This window comes from Emydura macquarii, unplaced genomic scaffold (assembly GCF_026122565.2).
Source record: "Emydura macquarii macquarii isolate MOO-44397 ecotype Brisbane River unplaced genomic scaffold, CSIRO-AGI_Emac_v2 contig_2805, whole genome shotgun sequence".
Lineage (NCBI taxonomy): Eukaryota > Metazoa > Chordata > Testudines > Chelidae > Emydura > Emydura macquarii.
In genome coordinates, this window is record NW_027132942.1 from 11,396 (window position 1) to 38,773 (window position 27,378).

At 43.7% G+C, this 27,378-nt stretch overlaps 1 protein-coding gene across 2 annotated transcripts; it reads right to left on the minus strand.

Annotated features, from left to right (window-relative positions):
* Positions 1-601: 601 nt before the first annotated feature.
* Positions 602-27,069, minus strand: LOC137166207 (cytochrome P450 4B1-like). Of its 2 annotated transcripts, XM_067567879.1 has the most exons (12): positions 26,797-27,069; positions 20,733-20,877; positions 19,460-19,504; positions 16,264-16,391; positions 13,227-13,351; positions 12,034-12,191; positions 11,132-11,238; positions 10,203-10,393; positions 9,567-9,700; positions 5,118-5,182; positions 2,568-2,650; positions 602-2,489 (listed from the first exon to the last, which is right to left on the minus strand). In XM_067567879.1, exons 1-12 carry the CDS (start codon positions 27,004-27,006, stop codon positions 2,315-2,317), a joined length of 1,566 nt encoding a protein of 521 aa, XP_067423980.1. In that variant the 5' UTR covers positions 27,007-27,069; the 3' UTR covers positions 602-2,314. The 2 variants fall into 2 exon arrangements, with proteins under 2 accessions (XP_067423980.1, XP_067423981.1); XM_067567880.1 differs by lacking the exon at positions 19,460-19,504.
* Positions 27,070-27,378: the final 309 nt, after the last annotated feature.

Consider the following 27,378-nt stretch of genomic DNA (forward strand, 5'->3'; position numbering starts at 1 on the left):
CATTCGGTCTGTGCCAGCATCAACATGAGTGGAAGTTTATGACAAACCTTTCCCAATCAAGGGTGGGACAGACTGCAAAAACCACTGAAGACAACGAATTTCTTTAACATGCCCGGCAATGCAGCATTCGAGTCAATAATTAAAGAAAGCCAGATACAGTGCTGCCACAGACAGAGCAAGCGAACAAGATACAAAGGGTTCACCAGTGAATCGAGGCCAACGTGCCCGAGCTCAAGTGTAATAAAATGCTAAGGTGACTTCCAGTGGTCAAAGGACTGTTGCTAATAAAGAACACAACGGAGTGTAACAGCGAGACCACCACGGTACACGTTGCACCTGGACAATGCTATCTATAGGAGCAGTGGAAAAGACTTGTCACATGGAGTGCTAATTAATCTCGACTTCTGGAGGCGGCAACAGATCTCTCAGACGAAAGAGTGATTGTAGCAGAAACCTTTCCAAGCAAGACTGGAAGACAGTGCCATGAGACAGCTCCAGAAGAGACAGTGTTCTGCAGATCCGTTTTAGGTTCAAGGTTCAAGGCAGGAGATTTAGAACAAATACAAGGAATTTTATTTTATTTATTTTTTTTTTGGTTCGGTAACTGGATAACTTTGACCACAGATAACACTCATGGCTATGCAAACAAAAGCCTTCCATTGACTTCAGCGGGAGTTAGACTGGACCTGACCATAATTACCAGGGTCATCAGAAAACTTCCTGCTTCAGTGTATGAGCTGGCCACCTTTGAGGGTCAGGAAGGACAATCACTGGAGACAGACGACGATGGAAAAATAGAGTGATCTTTTATGGCAAGAGGCAAAATACTATGTGAGATGTTCTAATGGCTGGAGCTGGTGTGGCAGCCCCTGTGACTTCTTACTTTCACAGGTGGTGTAAATTGTGTTTATAGACATGCCAATAATGCTCAGAGAGGTGTAAAGGTGTTCTGCAACAGGTGTGTTCATGGGATCTGACGTCCGGCACTGCAATAATTTCTCTTGCACAATAGGCCAGATTCTTCGATAGCGTAAATCACCATATCTCTATTGAAGTCATAGGCGTGCGCAGCACATTTCACTAGGGTGTGCACCCAGGGAATTTTCTTTAGAGTGCACACCCAGTGAATTTGCATTAGGGTGTGAACCCAGTGAATTTTCATGATCTTTAACAGGGGTGTCAAACTGAATTCCACCGGCGGGCCACATTTGAATTCCCACTGGTGGAATTCTCGCCGCGTCTTAGTGTCTGCCGCAAAATCTCGCGGCTTCTTCTTTTTTGGCGGCAGCTCGCTGTCTCCGTCCGCCGAGAAATCGTGCGCCCTTCACTCTTTTGGCGGTGGGTCCACCCTCCAGCAAGGAATGCAGCGAGATGGCGCCGCGGGACACATAAAAAAGGTATGCGGGCGGGATAAAAAAGGTTTGGCCCGTGGGCCGTATGTTTGACACCCCGTGCGCACGCCTATGATTGAAGTCAATGGAGCGATACAAATTGACACTAGCTGAAGATCTGGTCTAGTTTCTTCAAGTCCAGGCTTTTTCCTTCCTCATTCCTAAGGTGTTTTCTGTAGTACCTGTTTGTGATCGGTTTAGCTGTAAATGTCACTGATAAAACTCAATACAGCTGTTAAGAACTAGTTATTTATTAACACAAGATGACAGACAGTGTCCTGAGCAGCTTTACAATCCTAACTGGATGCAGGTAACGCAGTTTGCCCCTAGGTCAGACAGTCCAAATTTTAATCAATGCTTTAAAAAAAAAAGAGTCAGCAGTGGTTGGCCTGTTCTTGCAAGACTTCACAGAGGAAGTGCAGTGTAAGGAGGGTTTTGAATGAGGACAGAGAGGCTCATATGTAGGCATGGAGCGTGGAAGAAGGATCCAAAAGGGTAACTGGGAGGGAAATTTAGGATGGATGGATAATAGGAAGCACTAAGAGTTGTAAGTGAGAAACTAGAACTTCGGGGCCTGATCCAATGCCCATTGTAGTCAAGGGAAAGGCTTCACCAGGTGCCGGATTGGACACCTGTGTGAAAGTGAAGAGGCAGGATCAGATTAGGGGCAGATGTTCCAAGGGTACCACTTGCTAGGCAGGATAAAATCATACAGTGTAATAAGTTCCAGGCCTCTTATTAAATCAACTAAGTATGACACATCAGTTCAGGCCAAAATGGCCCTTTGGCTGATGGCGGTGGCAGAAGAAGGGGAGTCAAGATCTTTGGGCCTGAAAGCTTGTCTCTAATTAACTGCTTGGTCTGATTAAAATGGTACCATGTTCTCTACTTGGTCCCTTTCCCGCACTTAGATCAGTGCAATTTCAGCCTCCGTGGACTTTCTTCAAGTACAGGTGAATCCCATTCTTGGAGCGTAGGACGAGCTGAGGTATCCTGATGGGGGGCTTGGCCAGATCCGGTGCGAGTTCGAAGCGGAGCAGAGTCAGAGCGAGAGCCACTTTCAACTCAGCCATGGCGAACTGCTGCCCGATGCAGTTCCTGGAAGAGGGAGGGAAAGCCCATAAGGATACATGCTTTTGCTTTCTTCCCTTTGATTTTTAATTAAATATACTTCACCTTAACCCAGCAGCAAAAGGCAGGAAGGCATGAGAATGTCTGTCAGATATGTTCTCCGGAGAAAACCTCCAGGGATCAAACACCTGGAATGAAAGAGTTAATCTAAAAACAAGCAACCATGATCATTTAAGTCTCAGAACTACTGGCTAAGACTTCCAGAAGTGACTAGTGACTTGGGGTGTCTATGTCCTGGATGCCCAATTTGAGACTCCTTTATAGGACAAAGTTGGACCAATTCAGACAAGAAATAAGACACAATTTATCTTTAACGGTACTTATCCATGGAACTACTGAATGAGGGACACAGTGACTCTTCTTTCACTTGAAGCCTTTACATAGGTATCGAATCTTGATTTAAACAGCTTTCTATAGCACAGACAAAAACGGTGGGCTTGATACTGGAATTATTAGATGAGGTTCTCTGCCCTATTATGCAGGAGGTCAGACCAGATGATCTAATGGGACCATCTGGCTTTAAAATCTGTCTCTCTCTCTTCCCTCACCCACCATTCCAACCCCAGGAAGGGTCATGTACCTGCCCTCCGAAAGCTGGGTCCCTTTAAGGGAAGTGTACTAATTAAACTTGCTGATGACCCGAAGTTGGGAGGTATCATCAATGTAGGTAGAACTGGATGACTTGGAGAACTGAAGTAATAGAAATGGGATGCCATTTAATAGCATAAAGTGCAAGGTTATGCACTTAGACTAATAAGTATTTCTGCTATAAAATGTGGGCTCATCCATCGGAAACAGAGGAGGAAAAAGACCTGGGTGTCTCACTCAATCACAGTAAAACTATAAGCCACCAGTGTGATGTGGCTGTGGGGAAAAAGGCAAATGCAATCCTAAAATGTATTAGATGAAGTTTTTCCAATAGAGGGAGAGGGAAGTATTGATGCCAATAGTGGGCACTGGAATAATGTACAACTCTGGTCATGCATGTTTGAGAAAGATGAATTCAAACTGGAACAGGTGCAGAGAAGGGCTACGAGGATGATATGGGGCATCGAGATCCAGTTTAACCAGGGGAGATTAAAAGAGCTCGCTTGTTTAGCCTAGCAGAATAAAGGCTGGGAAAGGGGATCTGATTGCTCTCTATAAATGCATCGGCAGGGGAGAGGGTAAACGCTGGGCAGGAGACAAGCTATTTAAACTAAAGGACAGTGTTGGCCCAAGAACAAATGGGGATCTGCTCCCATGAACAAATTCAGGCTGGAAATGAGAAGAAGGTCTCATGGTATTGGAGGAGTGAGGTTCTGGAACAGCCTCCCAAGGGGAGCAGTGAGGGGAAATACCCTAACTTTGAAGATGGATCTTGACAGATTTATGACTGGGATTATATGACGGGGTCGTCTGCGATAGCAGGGGATTGGATTCTGTCCCAAGAGATTCCTTCCAGTCCTATGTTCCTTAGGTATCTCAAGCTGGACACCCAACATTCAAGGCACCCAAAATCACTAGTCACTTCTGAGAACTGTGGCTATTGTTTGGTTTGTCACGCGCCTCTGGTCTTCTCTGTTTGCATAAATTACAACCCCTCAACTGTATCATGGGGATTACAGCATTGTAAAGCCGCTTACTAGGTGTAAGAATCAAGGAGAAAGTTTCCCTGAGGGCTTTGGCGGTCTGAAAGCTCAAACCGATTTACAGCTCAAAACAAGATTGCTACACAAACTGAGATCTACTATTATCTTTGTTTTTAATTAAACTGAGTATGGACTTCATTCATCTCTCGATGACGGGGAGGGGTGTCTCCACAAACACTTAATGATGATCAATCCTTTGCACAGCTAGAGGACATTTTAACAGAGGATTGCAATGCAAACCATGAATTAACCCTTGTGGGGTTACAGTACAGACTGTTACCATATCCAGTCTTTTTGACTAAGATGACACCCGCAGAAAGGCCAGGGCCCTCATTTTGAAAAGCGGATGCTCATTCTGGGTGCCCCTACTTCTAGGTGTGGCAGGTTTCATTAATATTTATATAATTGCTTGGAGATTCTTAGATAAAAGATGGTACAGATGTGCAAATAACTATTGTTAAGTGCTTTAAAAGATCCACCCCATCAGAAGAGGAGGCTTCCTGGAGAGCCTAATCAACACAGAGAAGGCCGGTGGACTTGTGAAATCTCTTTGTGTTTTTCACTGCTGACAAAGGCCTCTGACTAAACGACTTCTCCAAGACCATGAAGTCAGAAGTTGGTAGAGCCGGGATTGAACCGAGGAGCCCTGACTCCATGGGTTTTGTGCGTGCGCATGGATTTTCTTGTGGACTCTTTTGGGGGGGTTTGAGTGTGTTTTTATGAAGTAGAGAGAGCCCATCAATGCCACTGGCCCAAATACAGTCCCAGTTTTAACCAGAGTGGGGAGACAAAGCCAGAAAAGTCAGAAACCAGTGTGCATGAAACTTGTGCAGTTTACAATCTTCAGTCATACGGTCCTGTATGCCAGGGTGTTTAGAAAGGTGCTAGTTTAGCTACTAAAATACATTCACTGAATGCACTGCTTGCAGCTGAGAAGGTCTCATAAGGACAAAGAAAAACATACCAGAGGATCTTTCCATATGCTGGCGTTTCTGTGAATGAGATGGATGCTTACTGCAGCCAAAGAACCTGTGAAGCAAACAAAGGGGAGAAAAAAATTCACTGATGCAGTAATTACAGAGGGAAATGCTGTGGCTTGTGTTACGCAGGAAGTCTGTTTAGATCACAATGGTCTCTCCTGGCCTTAGTCTGTGGATGAAATCCTGGCCCCGTTGAAGTCAATGGGATTTTTGTCACTGACTCCAATGGGGCCAGGATTTCTCCCATGAATCTATGAACAGGAGTTGGGATGTAAACACCTACTATCTCTTTCTTTGTTCCTAATCCATTGTATTCTGTCAGCCTAAATCTGACACCTGCTTAAGTGTCCAGGAGGTGGAAATTAGAAACGAGTTTCTGTTGCAGCTACATCTCCTGAAGCCCCGGATTTAGCAGCCCATTTGGCGATTGACAAAGTGGAGCCTCAGTACAAAATAATCCTTGTGCCTTGTCTCTCCTCCGCTGGCAGGTCAAGATGGGACCCTTTCCCACAGATGTAATGGAACTCATGTGATGCTATGAACACAAGAGAGCTCAAACAGTTTTGTAAGGATAGAAAAATCACCCTTAAAGGGGATAGCTCGGAGCAGAGAATGAGAGAGCGGCTCAAAGACAACGACCTGAAAACGGGGTCTCCAACTGACTCACTCACAGAGGCAGCGGCGGTGGAAGATCGGCAGCCACCTGGGGAGACCAGCGTCTTCAGTATGAGAGAGAAATGGCAGAACTTCGATTATAGGGAAGGCAAAGAATGGAGGACATGGAAGAAAAAGCTTATCAGAGACTGGAAAAAGCGGCTGAAAAAGAGCATCAAAGACAGATGGAAGCTCATCAAAGACAGATGGAGGAGCAACAAAAACAGATAGATGCAGCCAAAATCCAGTTCCGTATCCAGGAAGAGAAAAGGGGTTCGCTATAGCCTTCTGAGAATTCTTCATTTCCCACCATCAGAGATCTGGAAAGGGTCTGCCCTGTTTACAAGGATAACGAGGATATTGAAGAGTTTTTGTCTACTTTTGAAAAACTCTGTAGTATTCATCAGGTTCCTGATGAGAGAAGACTGCCTGTTCTCCTCACCAAATTGACTGGAAAAGTCAGGAAGGTATTTAATGAAATGGAGTTGAATGATGCATTAGATTATGTAAAGTTTAAAGAAGCGGTATTGCAAAAGTTTAAAATTACTCCCGAGTCTTATAGGCTGAAATTTAGAAATGTTAAGCTGTCTGATAATGTTACCTGTGTTGAAACTGCTCATAAACTGCTTGGGTATATGAAAAAGTGGGTTGAGGGGGCAAAGGCTTGTAATAGTTATAGCAGAGTTATTGACTTGTTTGCTAGAGAACCGCTCCTGGAAATAGCACCCCACTATATCAGAGCAGCTGTCCTTGATAAAAACCCGATACCATTTTGGAAGTTGCACAGATTGCGGATGCTTTCATGGACAATAGGAACTGGAAGGGGCATAAGCCTCAAGGGAAAAGCAACCCCTATTCATCGCAGGTTAAAAGGGAGGATGGGTCCAGGAATAAGATTAGCCCCAATTTGGCTAGGAAGTCTTATATAAACCCAGAGTCTAAAAGCTGTCATCCAGGAGGAAAACCTGCTACATGCTACCTGTGTGGGCTCGCGGGCCATATAAGGCCAAATTGTCCAAACCGTGGGGACAGGAATAATCCAAAACCAACAACCCCTCATCCCACAATTAATTCAAATGCTATCACCTTAAGTATAGAGACTGGCCAGGTAAAGGTGGACCCCGCCACCTTGTGTCAGGAAATGAACACTGCAGAGGTTAATGCTGCCACGGTAGTGATCCCTGATGGGGAGGTCAGGGTTGCCTCACTAACTATGTGAGGGCAGAGACAGGAAGGGGCAATGAGGAATTCATAAAGAGTGCCAGGGTCAATGGGATTGTGTGCACTGGATGGAGGGATTCTGTTACCTTGGTTAAACAGGAATTGGTCCAGGAGGAGGATTATTTGCCAAATAGGAGTGTAAATTTGGTGGCTCTTTCTGAGTACAAAGTAAAGGTGCCCTTGGCAAAAATCCACTTGGAGTGGGAGGATTTTAAGGGTGACATGGTGGTAAGAGTTCGAGAGCTTCTCCCATCGGGTATTTTAATAGGAAATGACATTGTAGTTCTAAATAGTAATGTCAATGTTGTCACTAGGTCACAGAGAGAATGTGGCTTTGAAATGGATACCCTACCTGATGATCAGGAGGGAATCGGGGAACAGACAGGGGATTCTTCTCCGGTGTTGCCAGCTGAGAGTGAGTTGGATATGCTTGAGATGGCTCTGAATTTGAGTGAAATTCAGAAGGAATTTGTTAGGGCACAGCAAGAAGATGTTTCTTTGGAGGGGGCCAGAATGGAGGCCCAGAGCCTAGCCCCAACAGAGGAGAAAGCAGGCATGTTTTTCATGCATGAAGGCTTGCTATATAGAAATCACCCTGCAAGGAAGAAGCACCCTCATGATGGAAACTGCAAGCAACTTGTAGTACCTGAGGGACATAGGAGTGAGTTATTAAAGTTGGCTCATGATGGTCCCTTTGCAGGGCATAGACAAGACTTGTGACAAGCTGAAGCAAAACTTTTATTGGCCTTACATGTCTGACACAGTGAGGAATTATTGCAGAAGCTGTGATTTGTGTCAGAAGTGCAAGAGTTTGAAGGGTATGTTACTGGATCCCCAGTGAGCATGAAGGAATGTCAGGAGTTAAACTGTAAAACCATCAACCAATATAAGAAACAGAGAAATGAATTTACTTAAAGTGAAGTTCATCTCTGTGTGGAGGGATTCACGAACCACTCACATCTGAATTAGTCCTTATTTTTTAGGACTTAGCTGAACGTACATCTCTTTCTGGCTCATGGCATGGGGTGCATTTCACTCTACACGCTTTGACGTGGATAATGGAGACTCTTGCATGAATAGAGAGGAACAAATTAAACGCAATGGTTATAGGAGACTAAAGTCCAACTTTCCTCATTCTGCTTTAAAACAAATATTGTGCACAGTTCCCAGCTGGGGGAGGGTGATGGCCTGATAATCCGGCAGAAATAAATCTGTTTGTCCACAGATAAGGAATTGCCCAGGCGACAGCAGCCTAAATTGCCCACTGAGCCAGGCCAATGTGCCACAGTACTGGCCTGGAGGGAGTTTAATCTCCAAGATCTCCTTCAGTCTCTAATCTCTCTACTAAAATAGCTGAGGGTTTTAATTGTGGTGGGTTTCTGTGTGATATGGACACCAATCCACTGTGAAAAGGCATAAATTAACAGCGAGTAATTATGGAACAAGTTTGGTTTATAATCAAGATTAGCTGTTTTTCTAAAAGATCTCCGTTAGGAATTATTTTGGGGAAATTCTATGGCCTGTGCTATACAGGATGTCAGGTTAAATGATCACAATGGTCCCTTCTGGCCTTAGAATCTATTAATTGAACTTAGATCACTGATTCATTTCATATAGGCTTATGACCAACGGTCACCAATAACTCTTGGTCTCTAACGTCATGTTGTTTTTCAGCTGCTAACCTTACAATTCCATTACCCAACACTAGTCTCAAGAGCAATCAAGTACCCCTTTCTAAAAGACTTAAGTCTCTGCTCTTAACAATAAAGAGTGGTCAAAAATTGGACAAAACACTTTTGTGTTGGAAAATGTTTCATCAAATTCAAAACTTTCTGCGGGAACATGTCTATTTCAACCAAATTTGATTTTGAAAAAAACCAAAATGAAGTGCTTCAATAGTATCAATTTAATCTATTTTGACATCTTTGGAACAAAAATGTCAACTATTAATCTGGAAATAGTCATTTTTCATTTTGTATGATAAGAGTATAAAACTAAAGTTGAAATCAAAATGAAATATTTTGATGGACCCAAAATGCATTTTGGGGGGAAATTTTGTTTCCCGGGAATTTTTTTAATTTGATGTTTTGTTCCAATTTGTTTGCTGCACTGATCTATAATATAGAGAGAGACAACGAATCAATGCAGCTATCTTAGAAGATATTTATATTTCTGGCCTGGAAACAGTTTAGTTACAGTTAGTTGATTTGGGCATAGTCCTAGTTTCTTGCTTGCCCTCCTTGCATTCTGTATCTAGAACACAGTTGTTTCTTCACTCCAACTTTACCTGCTGTCTTCAGTTCAGTTGGTTTCCAACTGCTTGATTCTAATCTCCTTCTTCTTACTGCACTTCATCTCTTGATCACCAGAGGGTACTGTCTGCAGCTTTTTGTATAAATGCTTGTTCTTATAACGGCATATAATTTATTTAGGGTCATCCTTCTCTCCCTTGCTTACGCGTAACTCTCACAGCTGTCAATGGGAGTTGTATCTGTATAGCTGAGAGCAGAATCTGACCATTATGAATTAATGGAAAAGAGGAAACTGGAGGTTCAGACCTTCTGGTAAAGTACGTCCATCGTGGAACGTGATGGGTTTGCTGAGCTGTCGAGCCACTCCAGGTACCGGGGGGTAAAGGCGAAGGCTCTCCTTAATGCACATTGTGCTGTAAGTCATCTTGCCAAGGTCATCCCTGAAATGACCCAAAGGCAAGTCTGTGAGTAAGTGATACAGATATTTCCAGTACAGAGATTCCAGCAGGGAACAGCTGTACACAGACTATACGCACTGTTTGCCTCCGGAACACTTCTGGTTTTGTTATACTTTATTTTATGTAATATAATTATTATAATATAATTTATTATCATTTTATTTTAATGTTATTATATTTACCATTATAATTTATTATAATTTCCCCTACGTCTGCCCAGACTGAATTTAAGGGCAACATATTTCACTGCTCGATGCCCTGAAAGTCAGTGACAAGGGTTTTTCATATAGATACTGCAGGCCCAGTTTTCAGAAGGGCGTAACATCCACTACATCAAATGAAGTCATAACAGCTGTGTATTCAGTGCCTTTGAAAACTAGGCCCTGAGAAGCTTGGCCGTCTAACTAACCGTTTATTAATTATCACCTAGTAAGGATTTTGATAGGGAGAAATCATCAAATAAATAATAAAATGTGAGATTCACCACTGGATAGTAGTCCGGTCTTCTAGAATCTCCTTGATCTCTTCCCTGCATCTCTGCTGGTGCTCTGGATGGAGCGCCATGCAATACAAGATCCAGGAGATCCCACTGGCCGTGGTATCGTGACCCTCAAACATAAACGTGTCCACCTCAGCACGTAGGTCTTCATCAGATAATTCTTCTCCGTTTTCATCCTAACAACCCATGGACACCGTCAATGGCACAGTTTAATCCAGCAATGGCAATTAAATTCACACATTGTGCTGTCTATGGCTAAGCCAACCAGTTCAGGTAGGAATCCAAAATCTCTTTGTTACAGTGCTCATGGACAATTCCTGCTGCCACCACCTCACCCTGGCTCAGAGATGGGAAGAGGCCGGTTGTTTTATCTAGTCCATCCCTTGTGGAAGGGCAGTGGAGGATTGCTCCCAGCAGCATATTTCTTTGATTTTCTCCACCCAAAATGCTCTTGCCATGTCCCTGACTGCCATGAAGTTGCACCAAGCATAAACTTTTGACCAGTTGTGTCTACATTTCCTTTTCTTAACATTGCCCCTTTATTCCAGGTTATGCCACCCTTTCGGGGAAAGCAACCATGAGGAGGGGAAAAGAGAATATCTTCACTTTCCAGCACTCTGAAATGACTGCTGGAAAGGCGACTTGAGAGCAAAGTCTGCCTTATGCCAAAGTGAGGAGGTAAATTGAAGCAATTGGACTCCCTAATAGAGAGAGTTACTTATTGCAGATTGGAAAAGAAGGAGGTTATCGACAAGTGAGATGTTCATCTGGTCTGGACTGGTGACTAACTGAGCATGGGAACTAACTTCTCTTTTCATTTCTCCATGGGCGACCTCTGCGGGTGAAGCCCAGTGGAACATACCGCCGCCCCCCAGCGTGGCGGTATTTAGTGCACACATTCCTCCATAACTCACTTTGGCATGGAGAAGAATATCCAGAAAGTCCAAGTGCCTCTTCCTCTGGACCTTCTCGTGTTCTCGCTCGTCCTTGAGAGACTCCTTCCGCTCCCGGATCACCTTGTCTGCGTTAGAAAATGATTAAAGTACACCTTTCAGCTACATCTGACAGAGCGCTGTCATCCTGGACACTGCCTCGGGGCTCTCCGAACACAAGGAGGGGTGGCCTCTCAACTGCACCAACCCCACTGTGAGGCTATTCTGACCTATGCAGTTGAGAACATGGTAGTATTCACTCTGCTGCCATAGTATGTAAGCCCAAATCCTCCAGATTTAGACTCCTGATGCCCACTGAAATCAATGGATGCTAAGGGACTAAATACCTTGAAGACGTGGGCACGTGTGCCTTAGCAAAGGTCTGTTAGAAGGAGCATTTCAGGAGTGGTCCAACTGATCCAACTTACCCCAGCACCTTCACCAACCCAATTCATTGCACTCCAAGGACAACAGGGCATAAATTAGGATTCAGAGAAAGGACATTGATCAGTTTCAATCCAGAACGGTCATGAGTCACCACCCAAAGCCGTTACCTCCAGATGGCTATTCACTAGCCATTGTGAAATGAGATGCTGTGTCTTGGCCCGGTTCCTAGTTGCCCTGGGCTCGCATCATGAGAAACAAAAGTACATCTGACAAGTAACCGGACCCTTGGCTGAAGACTCAGCACTGAGGCCAAGGAGGGAATGGGCCATGTAGTCTGAACTACTCTCTCCACTGTAGAAGAGGTCCTTTTTTGGAGCACGTTGGTCTAGTGCTGTCGTGTTCTGTGATGTGCTGCTTGTTCTGTGGCTGAAGAGGGTTCCAAGTTTGACACCCGAAAGGCACAAAGGATTCCGAACATGAAAGGCACTGGGACGTACCTGTATGGCTGTGCGCGAGCTGGCAGGCCTTCCTGAATTTGAAACCATGAGGGCTGAGCCAATAAATGAGATCATTGTGATACGGGAAGATGCGCAGCCGGTGGTGAATCAAGTAGCTGAGGTCAAAGACAGCTTGGATGTAGGAATTCTTCCTGTGGCTGGGGGCGGGGGCGGGGAGGGACAAACAGAAGGGCTTTGCTTTCAGGAGATCAAATACTGTAGGCAGGGGCACCTATGGGCTATGCCCACCTCCACCCATGGCCATCATCCCTGCCCGGCACCGCCTGGTAACAAGCTACAAAGCAGCACTATTGTCTCTGGGGGAATAGTTCTCTCTCTCCGAAATATGATTAGTTTTAGTGCCGTAATAGAACATGGGGAGCAGCTGAATGGGATTTTAAAGCAGAAGGTGGTGGGCAAGAATAGAAGGAATGGGTAAAAGCATAAGGACTCCATGTATTCAACTAGATGCCACCTGAGAAGGAGTGGGCTATCACTATTAGTTATAATACAGTCGCATCTAAAGGCCTTATTCAAGACCAGAGCTCCGCTGGGCTAGACCCTGTATGTATACGTGGTAAGAGACAGTCCCTGCAGCACAGTCCTGTGTAAATACACAGTCTGACTAGACAGTACGGTCCGAGGGTCGGAGAAAGGGAAAATTATTATCCCCCTTTTACAGATGGAGAAACTGAGACACAGAAATTAAGTGGCTCTTCCAAGGTCACACAAGAGAATCTGCAGCAGAGCTGGAAATTGATACCAGATGTCCTGAGTCCCAGCCCAATGCCTGAACTGTAAAACCATCCTTCCTCTCTCCGTAAGCAAGGAGGAAAGCAAATATTGCACCCCTTAAAAAGGCGGCCATGTTCTCAATACCGCACACACTTGTGAGAGCTCCTGAGACTCTCTGGCAGAGGCAGAATCTTTACTGTGGCTTATCTGCCGAGAAGAAAAGGTAGATGCTGAGACTGTATAATAACATGGGAAATATAAGCACCCCCTCTGGCACAGAGTGACTGGCAGCAGGAGGTAGGATTCCTGTGCATGCCGTCCATTAAACTGCATGGACTGATGGAGAACTTTTAAAATGAAGGTGGGATAAAGTTACCAGTCATAAGCAATTTGCAGTTTATTCACGGCTAATACAAATAGAAACTTTCCATCAGGACCTGAGAGCATCTGATACTAACCTGTCCGTCTGGCAGTTGCTGTGGTAACTGAAGGCACATTTCATGATGCTATCGAGAGTCATCAAGCTGACGTGTTCAAAGAGCTCCACTGACTTCTCCTGTGCTATCAGCTGTTCCCATTTATCCTAGGGTAGGAAGAAGACAGATGAGAAGGCCCGGAAATGCCTTGCTCTGCGGTGTCAGCATTTACCTTCCATCTTAAAAATAAACTAGTGACATTTTTAACCAGGTGTACATTCTAGGCAATAACAAAATGGGAAAGGGAAACACTCCCTAATTTTGAGATGCCAGGTTAAAATAAGAGGAAGCTAGGAATCTGCTTGGCACTTACTGGACAGACCCAAGTTATCTTTTTTGCTCTTGCCTTTGTCCAGTGTCAGTTGTTTTGATCGCTGCAATGCATCTTAGGGTATGGAAAATTAGTCCGAAAAATGACTATCTACGGACGGTTCCTCTTTAGCATACACACACAGGCTTGAAAGGATTAGATTATTGATAAATGTCGGTAAACATCAATTTCACATGCATAAACAGATGAAAAAATATTTCCATTGATAATAAGTGAAACAGGCAGCTAGGCAAAGTAAGAAAACTGCTGTTTGAAAACTTCTTTGAGTTTGATTTAAGGCTAGTTACTCTGTATATTTTGACATGTGATGTTGACAAATGGTGCTTTAACGGTTATAAAGCTTTACCTTTTTGAATGTCAATGTCTGCCGTTAAATAATTATTGTCTGACCCACCCACCCCCGTGATTTCCTGCAACTGTGAAAATTTAAAGTGATGATCAAAAAAAGTTTAACCCATAGTTTTGCGCAACCGTCAAAAATTTAAATCAATAAACATTGAAAAAAGGCTTAAAAATAAACATCAATATTAGTTGTCCAAGTTATTAATAAATCAAGTCTATGAGGACACAGATCATCTCGTGGCACATATAAGAATAATAGCATCTATTGTATTGTTTTTAAATGTATAGGTTCAGTGAAGTTGTTATTATGCACTGCAAAGGGCTTCACAGCTCTTAGCACTTCTAAGCTTGCATGGGGTTATGATGTCTGCCGATTGGTATGTTGGCAGGCAAAGCCATAACTCTGGCCACTCTGCTCCCTTCTTTTCCTATGCCCTGCCCATCCAACTTACTTGGGGTGAGAAGCAGTAACCCTACAGAGCCAGATCTCACCTTCCCTTCCCTCCCTCCCCCCACCTTAAACTGTAGTCTGTGCAGGCTATATAGAAGGGCTGTGGTCGGGGGGCGGGGGGAAGGGGCATTCTGAGTCTGCACAGCCACAAAAAGGCAAGTGAAAATCTTGCCCACATCATATTTGAAACTGACTTCTTAGTTCTTTTGCAGCCCGATTAAAGAAGGCGGCAATAAACCATCATCAAATAAGAATGCAAAGTGGGTTGCCATCTGGGTTTTTGCATCTTGAACCCCTTAAGAATGGAACTACAGCTCAGAGACTCCATTTACCAGAGTCAGCGTGTCTGATTTATATTCACTCCATATGCCCTTTCCAGCCCCATTCGCCATAAGCTCTCCTCCACCACAATGTTTGACTGTCTTAAGGAGATGTAACCTACTAGTCAATGTGTGTCCCTTCCAGACCCATTCCAAAGAGGCTTTGGTTCTGTTACAGCACCAAAGAGGCTCTTTAGCTCCATACAAGTTGCACAGACTCTTGCTTTCAGCAGTGGAAGTCCACCATTCAATCCCTGTTACGCTGGCTGACACGTACAGAAAATATGGCTGCTTATTTTTCTGTAATGACAGCCCAGTGCGGTTCAAACTCTGGGCCAGTGTGTCATTATTATTGTTTCTCTCCGTGTCCATACTTGGCTCACTCAGTGAGTTTCATCAGTGACCATCTATGCTGCAGGCCTGTCTTTAATTCTCACCCTAGAAGGCAGTGTTGTCCACAATCCACATGGAATCAGAGTTCTTCAGGGACAATGCATTACAGTTTAGTTGCTCCTGTGCCCAGACCCCCTGACAAGGTAGCTGCAGAAATTAATGATGGTCCCATGCCCAAACCTTGTAACTCTACTAGTAATTTTTCCTGCATAGAACCCACCAAGAAGTGAAACTGTAGTTGCACTCTGTACTATGCAAAGCAGAGATTGCAGTCTAAACATTGTGAATATTGGCATCTCATGGTATTTTCTAATCCCCAGCTCACAGAGTTGAAGTGTCCCCAATCCTAGGGTTTAGGAATGCACGAGATACTTTTTCATCCTGCCTTTCATACAAGTACCTTTAAAGAATGCCACCGTTAGCCTATTTAAAGCCTTATTAATAGTAGTAGTTATTATTGTGGATAGGTATGATTTTTGTATCATGGTAAAATGGAGCCCCAAATCCCTGGATTCCATAATTGTTCTAGGACTGGGTTACCTACTGAAAAGTGAGGAAATACTGTAGCCTGAATCCATTTCAGAAAGGCCCAGACTGCCAATTTCCTTATGTTTCTAACAGGCAAAATGCATTAATTAACTCAAGAGTAGAGTCGGGGACCCATTCTTCACAAACATTTTCATCTAAAAATGTGTCCTTCATAGAGTTGGTCAGAATACCGGGGCATTTTCCATAGAAAATGTCAACTTTTCATTGAAAAACAAAACTCAAAACCCAAAAATATTTGGCTGTAAATTGCCAAACAGTTAAATTATGTTTTTCAGTTTTGATTTAAAAAAAAACAAAAAATTTCGAGGACAGCAGATGCTTCACAGCAAAATTTTCATTTCCTCATAACCCCATTCTCTGATCAACTCTAGACCCTTATTTTGTTTTTTAAAAATGACAGAGCCTGTACATCTTCTGGACCAATGAGTTATAACTTGCTATAAGTTCTTAAAAAAGAATTTTGATTAATTTAGAAAGCTAAACCAATAAAAAAAAAACATTGCTATGGAATTATAGACTGCACAGGCTGATAATAGCACAGCAAGGAAAGTCTTGATCCATCTCTTTGCCTTTAACCCATCAAGGATAAGAAACTAACATAATAAATATGGCAATAACAGTGATCATTCCTACCAGCATCACTTTGGTAGAATCTGCAATCAGTGGCACATAAGGTTTCAAAACATCAAAATGAAAACCTGGAGTCAGCAGCTTACGATGCTGGTACCACTTTGGCCCATGTAAGACCAATAATCCTTTCCCTGGGGGAACACAAGCAGTGGAGTTCAGATCGTTTCAGATTTTAAAGACCACAAGAAGATATTTTTGATGTTTATAGGTAAAGCCTTACCCTATAATAACCAGAACTTCCATCAGAGATGGAAACTATTTGGTCACATCTAATCCATCTCCTATTTGCTGGGACAGTATATTTTGTAGTGCTATGGAAATAAACAACTGATAGGAACACAGAGAGGGTATTGATCTTCTTTCATCTTCAAATTTCACCATGATTGTTCAGGATCATACTCCAGATGATTTTATGGTGGACAGGTAACTGGGTTTAGATGAAATAAGAATCTATTTGAACCATCACCCATAACTTGAAACTAAATAAACTTTTACCAGTCTCCAGTAAAGTTAGCTTTAATTGCATGTTCATTTTCATGTTTCTCTGCATTTACCAGTTTCAGGTCAATTTCAGGCCACACCAGAAGTCGATGTGCAGAAATACCAGTAGAAAGGCTGTGCCCCCAATGTTCCTGAATGGACCAGAAGCAAACAATAGCCTAAATCTCAAGAGAGAGGCTGTTATGAAATCTGCAACCAGATTTCTAGATCCATGAAGTTCAGATGAACAACCAAACTTTTGGTGGCTTCTTCAAAGTGAACCTTTGGATCTTCTCCCATCATTAGTCACTGCTGGATTCAAGGTAGGTTAATGGAATCTTATTTGTATATATGACATAAGTAGCATCTTGTGGGGGGAGAGACCTCAAGGTTACTACAAAAATGATAATAAAATTACTAATTTTTTTAAGTTGTTACGAACTTGTCTGCACCTTTTCTGAATATTAAGATATAGCTATAAGAATGATATAGCCAGGATGCTTGAAAATATAACCACATGCATGTTTAGCTAATTATACTACAAAATGTTAACACCAATCAAAGAAATTTCAGAAGGTTTCTGCTTCTAACTCCCAAGGACAAGCAATCACTAAGTAGAAAAACCATTTAAACACTTCTCTGAAGAAAACTGATTGTGAAAGGAAAGTAATGCTGTGTTATTGGAGCAATAAATCTAGAGGTAAATTGGACCTATAATAAAGCTGCTTCCCTTTTCTTTTCAAAGAGAAACCTGAGTTTAAACCCACACAAGGAATTTTAGAAATATCCTCATTAAAATTGTTTTCTTCTGGAAACACACTAAAGTCTTCATTTTTTAAACCAGAAGAATATTTATGGTGGGAAATGTTTTTACAGAACATACTGATTACTTCCAGTGCATGTTTCCACTTAAAGATGAACACCTTTGTTGTCTCTCAAATGCTTAAGATGATGTAAGCTGCATTTAATATGTGTATTTGCAAATATTTTGTATCTCAATGCAAGCCTTCCCATAAGAACTGCTTGATATCATTGTTATATGAATAATAAGATGTTTTGTGACTATTATAGCAAGCTCATTTAATGCTAGACTAATGACTGATGTAAGAAGCCGTTAAAGGATAGAATATTTATATTAATAGGGGATTAATTAATTAATTACTAGCTTTGCACAAGCAAACCCTCATCCAAAACAGGAAGACCAGAAAATCATCATGCCCAAAATTGCCATGTAGAATCAACAACGTAGGCTGAGGACTTTCTAAGAGTTATTTAATTTTAAAAGACTGGTTTTTGAACTAAAAACTCTGATACAAAATAACAGGGGTGTTTGGATTTTTGGAAAACAGCATTTTGCTTCTTCTCAAACTAAAGTAAAAACTTTGTATCAGAAAATGGACTGAATGAAAAGAGTTAAAACTAACTTTCAAAGTTATCTGGATATTTCCTGCCACAAGCAGAACGAAAACAATTAAAGAAATGTTGCATATTCATTAAACAGACTGCATTGTCAGGAGCTGAAAAGGTATCTAACCAATACCGAAATCATGGAGCCAGTAAAGGAGTGACAGCAACCAAGCAGAATCTAAAACAAGCGTAAAAGAGGTGTTTTTCCTATAATTTCATAAAAATAAAGTGAAGGTATAAAAGGCTCTGAAATAAGCACTCCACACTCACACGCCCTGCTATTCTACTTCCACAGCAATCATGCCCCAGCTCATCCTGTCCATCTCTACAAGCAAGCAGCCACCGAGAGAGAAGAAAAACAGAGAAGACTCAAGAAGAAACCAACCCAATGAAACCTCTCTGAATCTTCAACATGGATTGGTGAGAGGAAGCTAACTCACTTGCAAGGGATTAGATTTAAAAGTCTTGTAATGATTTTATTGAAATGGTGTTATAACTCAGTGGTTCTCAACCAGGGGTACACGTACCCCCTAGGGGTATGCAGAGCTCTTCCAGGGGGTACATCAACTCATCTAGATATTTGCCTAGTTTTACTACAGGCTACATAAAAAGCACTAGCGAAGCCAGTGCAAACTAAAATTTCATACAGACAGGGATTAATTTATAATGCTCGATATACTATACCCTGAAATGTACGTACAATATTTATATACCAAGCAATTTATTTTAGAATTCTGTGGTAAAAATGAGAAAGAAAGCCATTTTTCAGTAATACTTTGGTGTGACACTTTTGTATTTTTATGTCTGATTTTGTAAGCAAGTAGTTTATAAGTGAGGTGAAACTGTGGGTACACAAGACAAATCAGGCACCTGAAAGGGGTAAAATAACCTAGAAAGGTTGAGTTCCACTGCCCTATGGTATGTAAAAGAGCTCTTGTGATTAAAGAGTGGAAGCCACACCCCTGAGTTGGCAGTAAGAAAAACAATCCATACAAGCTGGCCTACCATTTCTTGTTTCTCTAAACCAAATATTTTTAGTAATTTTTTAAAGAAAATGACTTGGCATCCGCCAATTTAAAACTACCCCTTTCAACTCTACAATCTGAACCTTCTTCTCTAGCGTGCAACCACATTTATCCAAAAGCTTCATCTAGTTTCACCTTTCTTGATACACAGTGCGTATATGATGATTTCAGAAAGTTTCTGGCCCTTACTGCACCAAGGAGCGGGAAATGCTATTTATGGCTTGTTCTTGATCAGCCTCAGCATCATTTCTGGGTGAGAACGTGGAGGAGGCCACGAATATACGTACCAATCCATGGAACTATGTGCTGATAGCTAACATTATCCTTGGGATCTGGAAAAGTCAAACGGAGAAAGAAGACAACAGCGCCTTGTTAATAATGATTCACTGCAGTGTACATTTATTTGTGGGGTACACACCAATCTCCAAGTGTGATTGAAACAAAATTGATGGCGTCTCTGCATAATGAATCGATATTACACAACAAAGCAACATAATTGTGAAGCTGCCGAATGAAGGAGGGATGCAAGACTAGCATTAACCAAGGATACTGTGGGTCTAGAACTGAACGGGAACACGGAAAGAGTTCCATAAGAGTTCGCCACCCATATGCATCGTTTTTCAGCACACAGCTGTATGGATGTGCTAAGTATATTACTTTGTAGCTACCATAAATTAGAGCATGACACAAAGTGCATGAAAGTCACTGGACACAGCTGGATATAGGACACTGAATGGGGTGGACCAGAGCTCTGAGATGATACAGAGAATCATTATTCTAGATGCCAGGCTGGTGTGACTTGCTCATTCCCAGGCACATAGTGATAGCCAGATTTGGGGTCAGGAAGGAATTTTCCCTTAGCAGGGATCTTGGCAGGGATATCACCTTCCCCTGCAACGTGGGGCATAGTTTGCTTGCTGGGATCATCTGGGCATATCCCACCTAATCTAATCCCTACCATTGCACAGGATTTCGGTGTTGGTGACACCTTGGTATCTCCTGTTCTTTATCTGGGGCACGCAGTTTAGTCTTCTGAGGACTGAAATGCTTTAGTCTAACTAAAGTCTTTGGTCTCTAAAGCTGGTGATATTTTATGGCTTTTGATAGACAGGAGATCAGACTAGATCATCTAATAATCCCTTCTGGCTTTAAACTCTAGGAAACTATCAAAGACTCCCAGCAGACTTCAGTGTGCCTTTGATCAGGCCCCAGGTGTGTAATTTTTATGTTGTACTTTAGAAAGTTTGATTTGTAACCAAGGAGCAGGTGATATGAGGTTGGGCAAAGAGACTGCTGTACAGCCTGAAAGTACACAGACTGTTCCCTGGTCGCAAAATACCCTAGCAGTCCTTCAGAGTTGATAGCAATCCCTGGCTGTGCACAGACACATGGTCATCAGACATGCACACAGGAGGCAGCAAGGATTAGGAATTTCTGCCTGACGTCATATTTGTGGTATTCTGCTTTGCTGTGAATAGCTAACACCCTGGAAATTATGCTTGGCATTCATAATTTGCAGTCCCATTACTATCATTCAAGAGTCAGATGCACCATCCTTACCTCCTCTGGCAAATAAGATCTTGGCATAATCAGGGTGGGTGATGTTTAAGTATGCTGAGAAACTCCCAAACCATAGAGGGAAGGCATATGGGTACTTCTGGCTCCAGATCTCTACTTTGTTCAGAACCTCCCCTTCTTGTAGAAACTGCAACAGCAGAGGAGAAAAGAGTGAAGAAAAGGAAGTGGCTGGAAAAATCTCAGGCCTGAAGAGCTCAGGGTAACCTTGGTACAGACAAAAGAATGAGTAACATTCATTATTCGTATTAAAACTCAACCAGCGGACATTTGTAAGACGAAGCCCTACCATAGTTTTGCTCCTGTTTGAAGCCTACGGGGTTTCCATGTCGGGATAACGGTACACATATTGGGGCTGAATGTCATTCAAAGCAGTCAGAGCTTCTGCACGCAATGGGACTGCTTTAATAGAAGGCACGAGCCCACACTCCTAAGGTCAGAATGGAGCCCTCACTCTCGCCACCTAAGTTCGATACTGCAGAAAGACGGAGCCATTCAGGAAAGCGTGTCACAATGCTCGGAGGGAGTTATTATGGTCGAGCCAGTAAAAACTCTGCTTTAAAATTCCCTGCTGCTAAATAAACGTGTTTTTTAACAGTCTATAAATACGGATTTTGTACCGTCCTCGGGATCAAAGGTAAATGCTGGGCCGTTATAAACTGTCTTTATGCCAAGACACTGCCACAGTAGCCCTGTTTTGTCCTCCATTTTTAAACAGACACAAACGAACAGGTTCAGATGTGTACCTACAAACACTGGGGAATTCAGAGTTAAAGCCAGTCCATTCATTTATTCCTGACTGAGGCCGGCAGTCTCAAACCCCCAGTGAAACGACGGGCTGCTAATAACTAAGCCGAAGGCTGCATGAAGGACTTTGCTAAATCTCAGATCTTGAACAGTATTTGAAAGCAATGTGTGGAGGCAACCCCAGGTTCACAGTAAGCAAGGGGTTAAATCTGGCAGGTCCCTCTTCCCTCCTCATTTTACATAACTTCTCAGTGGGGGAGCTACAGGCCTGATTCTCACTTACACTCCAGCCCCTTTGCACAGCTCTAGCAGTGTAAAAGGGCCTTAAAATTGGTATAAATTTACATTGCCAGAAAGGTGCAAAGGGACCTGAGTGTAAATGAGAATCAGGCCTTATCAGAATAGCCACAGAAAGTGCCTGTGGGGCCAGGGTCTGGTTTATTCCCATGTTCTGTGGACTGGGTTGAACCTCAGCCGAAGGAAGATTGTGTTGCTTGTGATCTGTTTTTGCTCCTCGTAACTTGTGACCTATGGATGAGATGTCCTTGCTGTGTCTCCCTAGGGTTGCCAGGTGTCCGGTTTTCGACCAGAACATCCATTCGAAAGGGGAACGTGGCACCGTCCAGTGAGTCCAGTTACCCAGTAAAAGGGCGTCCGCCGCTGTGGGGGCAGGAACAGCAGCAGCTGCTTCTGCAGTCCCCTGGAGGAGCTGTTCTCCACTCAGCTACTAATGCCTGATGGAGAGCAGTGGCTGCCTCCAGACCAGCTCCAAGAGGTAGGGACCGATGCCCCCGCCGCTGCCCGTGAGAGGGATCCTGTCTGCCCCCTGCCCCGCCATGTTCCATTTGCCCCACCCTTGGACCCTGGCTATAGGGACCAACCCCACCATGCCCCAATTGCCCTGGCCCCTCACTATGGAGACAGACCTTTCCCAGCCCTAGCCCCTTGCTTTAGGGACTGATCCCCACTGTGCCCTGATTGGGCAAGCAGGCAGACTTCATGTCAGCTTCTCCCATCCTGGTTCTGCAGGCGGCAGGTGGGGGACAGGGGAGTGAGTGACGGGGGAAGAGTGGAAAGGAGTGAGCGGGGGGAAGAGGCGGGGCAGGGCAGGGGTGTTCAGTTTTCAGCAGTTAGAAAGTTGGCAACCGTAAGAGTCACCCCGCTGATTTACATAAAGAATGTGGCATCAGGTGTGAGTCACAACTTGGGGGCTGATACAGGAGTTCCCAGGCCCAGGTGCAATGCTTACACTGTAAGCTGGTCCGTGACTGGGGCTGCTAGGTGCTACGGGAATACAAATAATAATAATTCACAATATAGGAACATCTGTGATCACTAACGGCCTGCTCCAAAGCCCCCCGAAATTAATGGAGCGGCGCCCGATTCCTTAATGCTCGTATTTCAGATTTACTCTTGTTCTGATGCTGTGATGGGGCCCTTGTTTTCTCACCAACCTAGAAACAGTTGAACTTTGAGACTCAAACACCAGCATGTAAATAGTTTGCATTTTGGAGCAGGTCCAGAATTGCGTTTCACTGGCTAATAATTAAAAGCCAGGTTCTGAGACCTTCACTCACCCTGAATAATCTCTTAGTCGACAGCTAGAGCGATGCACGCAGCAAGGCCCTGCCCAAGACAAGGAGCTGGAGCACAGTCTGATCCTCAGTTGCAAGCGGTTGAAAAATCATTTTTGAGCTGCTAGAACGACCTCAAACCGGCTGCCATGGAAGTCAATGGGAGCTGAAGCAGGCCCGTTTTATAGCAAAGGCCTGTCTGCTTTGTGACATCACTGGGGAGGGGGCGGGCGGAAGCTTTCTGTGAATGGGGGTTGGGATAGGAAGGGGGTGAAGAGAGCTACTAAGACTTGGAGGGGGGCAGCACAGTCGGCTCCACCCTGGGAAGGGACATCCCGCCAGTTCCCACTGCCGTTCCTGGGCAGCTGGGACCCAGTGCCCTGTTCTACCCCTCCCCTCTCAGCAGCTGTGGCCCCGTACTCCGATGCCTCCCACTCAGGTGCTGGTGCCCTATCCCAGCCCTCATCCCACCCCATCAGCTGGCAAACATGCTCCTTCACCTCCCCTAAGCTGGGCAAGATATCGTGCAAAGTTTGGGACAGTATCCATAAGACAGGGAGCCAGAACAGCGGGTAACAGGGGAAATATTTAGCAATCCCTCTTCCTACCCCTGTTTCAATTAAAACCCATGAGGCTCCCCAGTCATTGCAGTCTATTGATTCCCATGGGTTCAAGACCATGCCCTTCATCATCTCACTCCTAAACTTCAATCCTAGGTCTTGTACTGCATCTAACAATGCCAAGTACATAGTTCTGCCCAGTAACCTTTAAACTGGTTATTTTTCCAGGACAAATGGAAATATTTACCGCCATATACTTGAGTGGTTATGGATTTTCTCTATAGGTTATAAAGATTTAATTAAGGGATACCCTAAATTTTAGAAGGATAATCTGGAAAACCCTATCCTATACCACTGCAGACATTAGGGGTGCTGGCTCCCAATGCAGGATAGATGGCGCACACATTTCCTCATATGAGGAGCTCTCAAGTCACCAGTCACTCATCGCCACTAAGAAACAGTCTACAATTAACTGTTCTTGCATTCGCTGCTCATTCTAATCTCCAGTTGAAGTCAGTGGGAAATTGGGGAATCCAGGATAAGGCCCTAACTACCTTAAGACTTGCTAGACTAACACAGCCAAGTACTGTATATATTTATTGTATTACTATATTATTACCACTGCTCATGTTAACTTTTCATTTATTCTTAAAAACCAATAATAGCTACATTTACAAATATGGATCCCCTCTATTCCTGTAGGAAAGAATCTTCTTCTGTCCCCCCCCTCTCCCCCCACCCCCCGCTAGCTGTCAAAATACTCTTCCAATCACTGTTTCTGAAGCTGGCATATTGTTCTAGTACTATAATAAGTAATAGTAATAATAGTGTACTAATATGTAATATTTACCAGCCCAGCCACCCTGGCTTTATCTCACATTGTTTTCTTGTCGCGGTTTATATGTTTTCCTTTTTCTTTTGGGTTAAAACGCTGGAAATATGCTTGATTCTTCTCCAGGGGAATCAGTGTCAGGTCAGAAAGCCTTTGACAAGGTCCCTCACCAAAGGCTCTTGAGCAAAGTAAGCAGTCCTGGGATAAGAGGGAAGGTCCTCTCCAGGATCAGTAATTGTTTAAAGGTAGGAAACAAAGGGTAGAAATAAATAGTCAGTTTTCAGAATGGAGAGAGGTAAAATAAAGGTGTCCCTGAAGGGTCTGTACTGGGACCTGTACTGTTCAACATATTCATAAATAATCTAGAAAAAGGGGCAAACAGTGAGGTGGCAAAATTTGCAGATGATACAAAACTACTCAAGATAGTTAAGTCCAAAGCAGACTGCGAAGTGTTACAAAACAGGGTTACAGGGCAACAAAATGGCAGATTAAATTCAATGTTGGTAAATGCAAAGTAATTTATGGAAAACATAATCCCAATTATACAAATAAATTAGCTGTTACCACTCAAGAAAGCGATCTTAGAATCATTGTGGATAGTTCTCTGAAAACATCCACTCAATGTGCATTGGCAGTCAAAAAAGCTAACAGAATGTTGGGAATCATTAGGGAAAGGGATAGATAATAAGACAGAAAATATAGTATTTCCTCTATATAAATCCATGGTATGCCCACATCTTGAATACTGTGTGAAGATATATTGGAACTGGAAAAGGTATAGAAAAGTGCAGCTAAAATGATTAGGGGTATGGAAAAGTTCCATATGAGGTGAGATTAATAAAACTGGGACTTTTCAGCTTGGAAAAGGGACGACTAAGGGGGGATATGATAAAGGTCTATAAAATCATGACTGGTGTGGAGAAAGTAAATAAGGAAGTGTTATTTACTCCTTCTGAGAATGCAAAACCTAAGGGTCACCAAATGAAATTAATAGGCAGATGGTTTAAAACGTATTAAAAAGTATTTCTTCACACAACGCACAGTCAACCTGTGGAACTCCTTGCCAGAGGATGTTCTGAAGGCCAAGACTATAATGGTGTTCAAAAAAGAACTAGATAAGTTCATGGAGGATAGGTCCATCAATGGCTATTAGTCAGGATAGGCAGAGATTGCTGTTTGCCAGAGGCTGGGAATGGTCGATGAGATGAATCGCTTGATGATGACTTGTTCTATTCGTTCCCCCAGACGCACCTGGCATTGGCCACTGTCAGGAGACAGGATACTGGGCCAGATGGACCATTGGTCTGACCCAGCATGGCCCTTCTTGTGTTCTTATATTCTAATTATGGGTCTGACTTCCCTCAGTTGAGCTCGGAGCTAGCTGGTTTCGCCCAGAGCCAGCCCACTCAACTGGCTGCAAGGAGCTGCCAGGTCGGCATTTAAGATCAGCAGCGGTGGCAGGTCGCTGGCTGCGCAGTGCTTATGCCTGCAGCTCCGGGTGCTCCTGTGCCCACCTTGTTCCTAGCCTTGCTCCTGCCCTGCTTGGTGCCTGATTCCAGCTCCGATCCATGACTTTGGGTCTGACCCTCAGCATTTTTGCTGGCCTCTGATTCCTGCTATGACCACGAGGCCTGACCACCACTGTTCCGCCCAGTCCATGGCAATCAGTGCTGCTTGCTGAGTGTGGGATGTGTAGCATGTGCAGGCACATTGCAAACTGATCGTCACTACTTGGCACAATTCATTTGGCAATGGAATTAACGAACCCCTACAAACATAGGTAACATGTCCCTGAGCCTCATCATCTGCAACGTAGAGAAGCCAAGAACATGATCCGAATATGCATTCTGCTAAGGAATTGCAACATGGAGAGCATTATTGTCGTGGTTTCACTCTTTGTTCGCTCCCCAAGCAACCAGAACACACCTGGGGTCAGCTGGTGTAAACTGGAGTAGATTTACTGGTTTTAATGGAGCTGCCCTGATTTACACCAGGTGAAGACCTAGCCCATAAGATGTCATAAAGTGTTACCTTCTCCTTTGCCCACAGTTAATCATTTCCTCTTTGTTGTGCTTTTTGCACTGACCTGTGTTTTTTGCTCTTTACACAACACTCCTTACATAAAGATTGCACAGCAAGCAGTGTCCAGTGTGATGCATGCCTAACCACTGAATTATGTTAGCCCAAGGGCCATGAGGAAGAATTCTCCCACAGATCACAGGGACATTTCCCCTCCCCCATCCCCTCCACTCAGGGATGCTGCTTCCTCTGTTCACTGCATTGTGTCTATTTCATTTTTAAATGCACCTCCTTCCCCCCCTCAGCCCTTTTCCTACCTCATGGACGTGGCCATACAGCCAGTGGGTCGGAGGCCCTGGGAATCTGCTGAAAGCTTTGAGCAATTCCTGTCTCCTGTGATACAGCTGAATTGCTTTCAAGAGCGCAGAGGTCAAGCAGAACACAGCAACCAGGTGAAAAATCCGATAGGTATCCACACCCAGCCAGGCCCAGGAGGGCTTTAACCCACTCTCTAGCACCGATGTCATTTTCCTGCTGCTTCTGCTTGGCTCTCACAGCCTGCACTCATTGTCTTGTCACGCTCCCTTCCCTGCAGCTATGTCCAGCAGCCTCAACCAATGCTGTGCAAAGAGGCAGAGTCTCAGAGGCTGGCAAATCATGAGAGCTTTTATTGGAGGGACAAGAACCCAGCCAGCACAGCCTTGTGGAAACATAATTTATGAGGGAAAGAGTGCAGAGTGACAACCTCACCTGTCTTTTCTGTTCCCTATAGCTGCAGGTAAGGCCACAAATGACACTCACGTCGCACGGGTGTCCATAACTGCACAGGGTGCGTGGTAGTGGAAAATCAGCCCCGCTGAGTGACCTACCTTGTTCAATGAGGGTGAAAAGAAATGTTC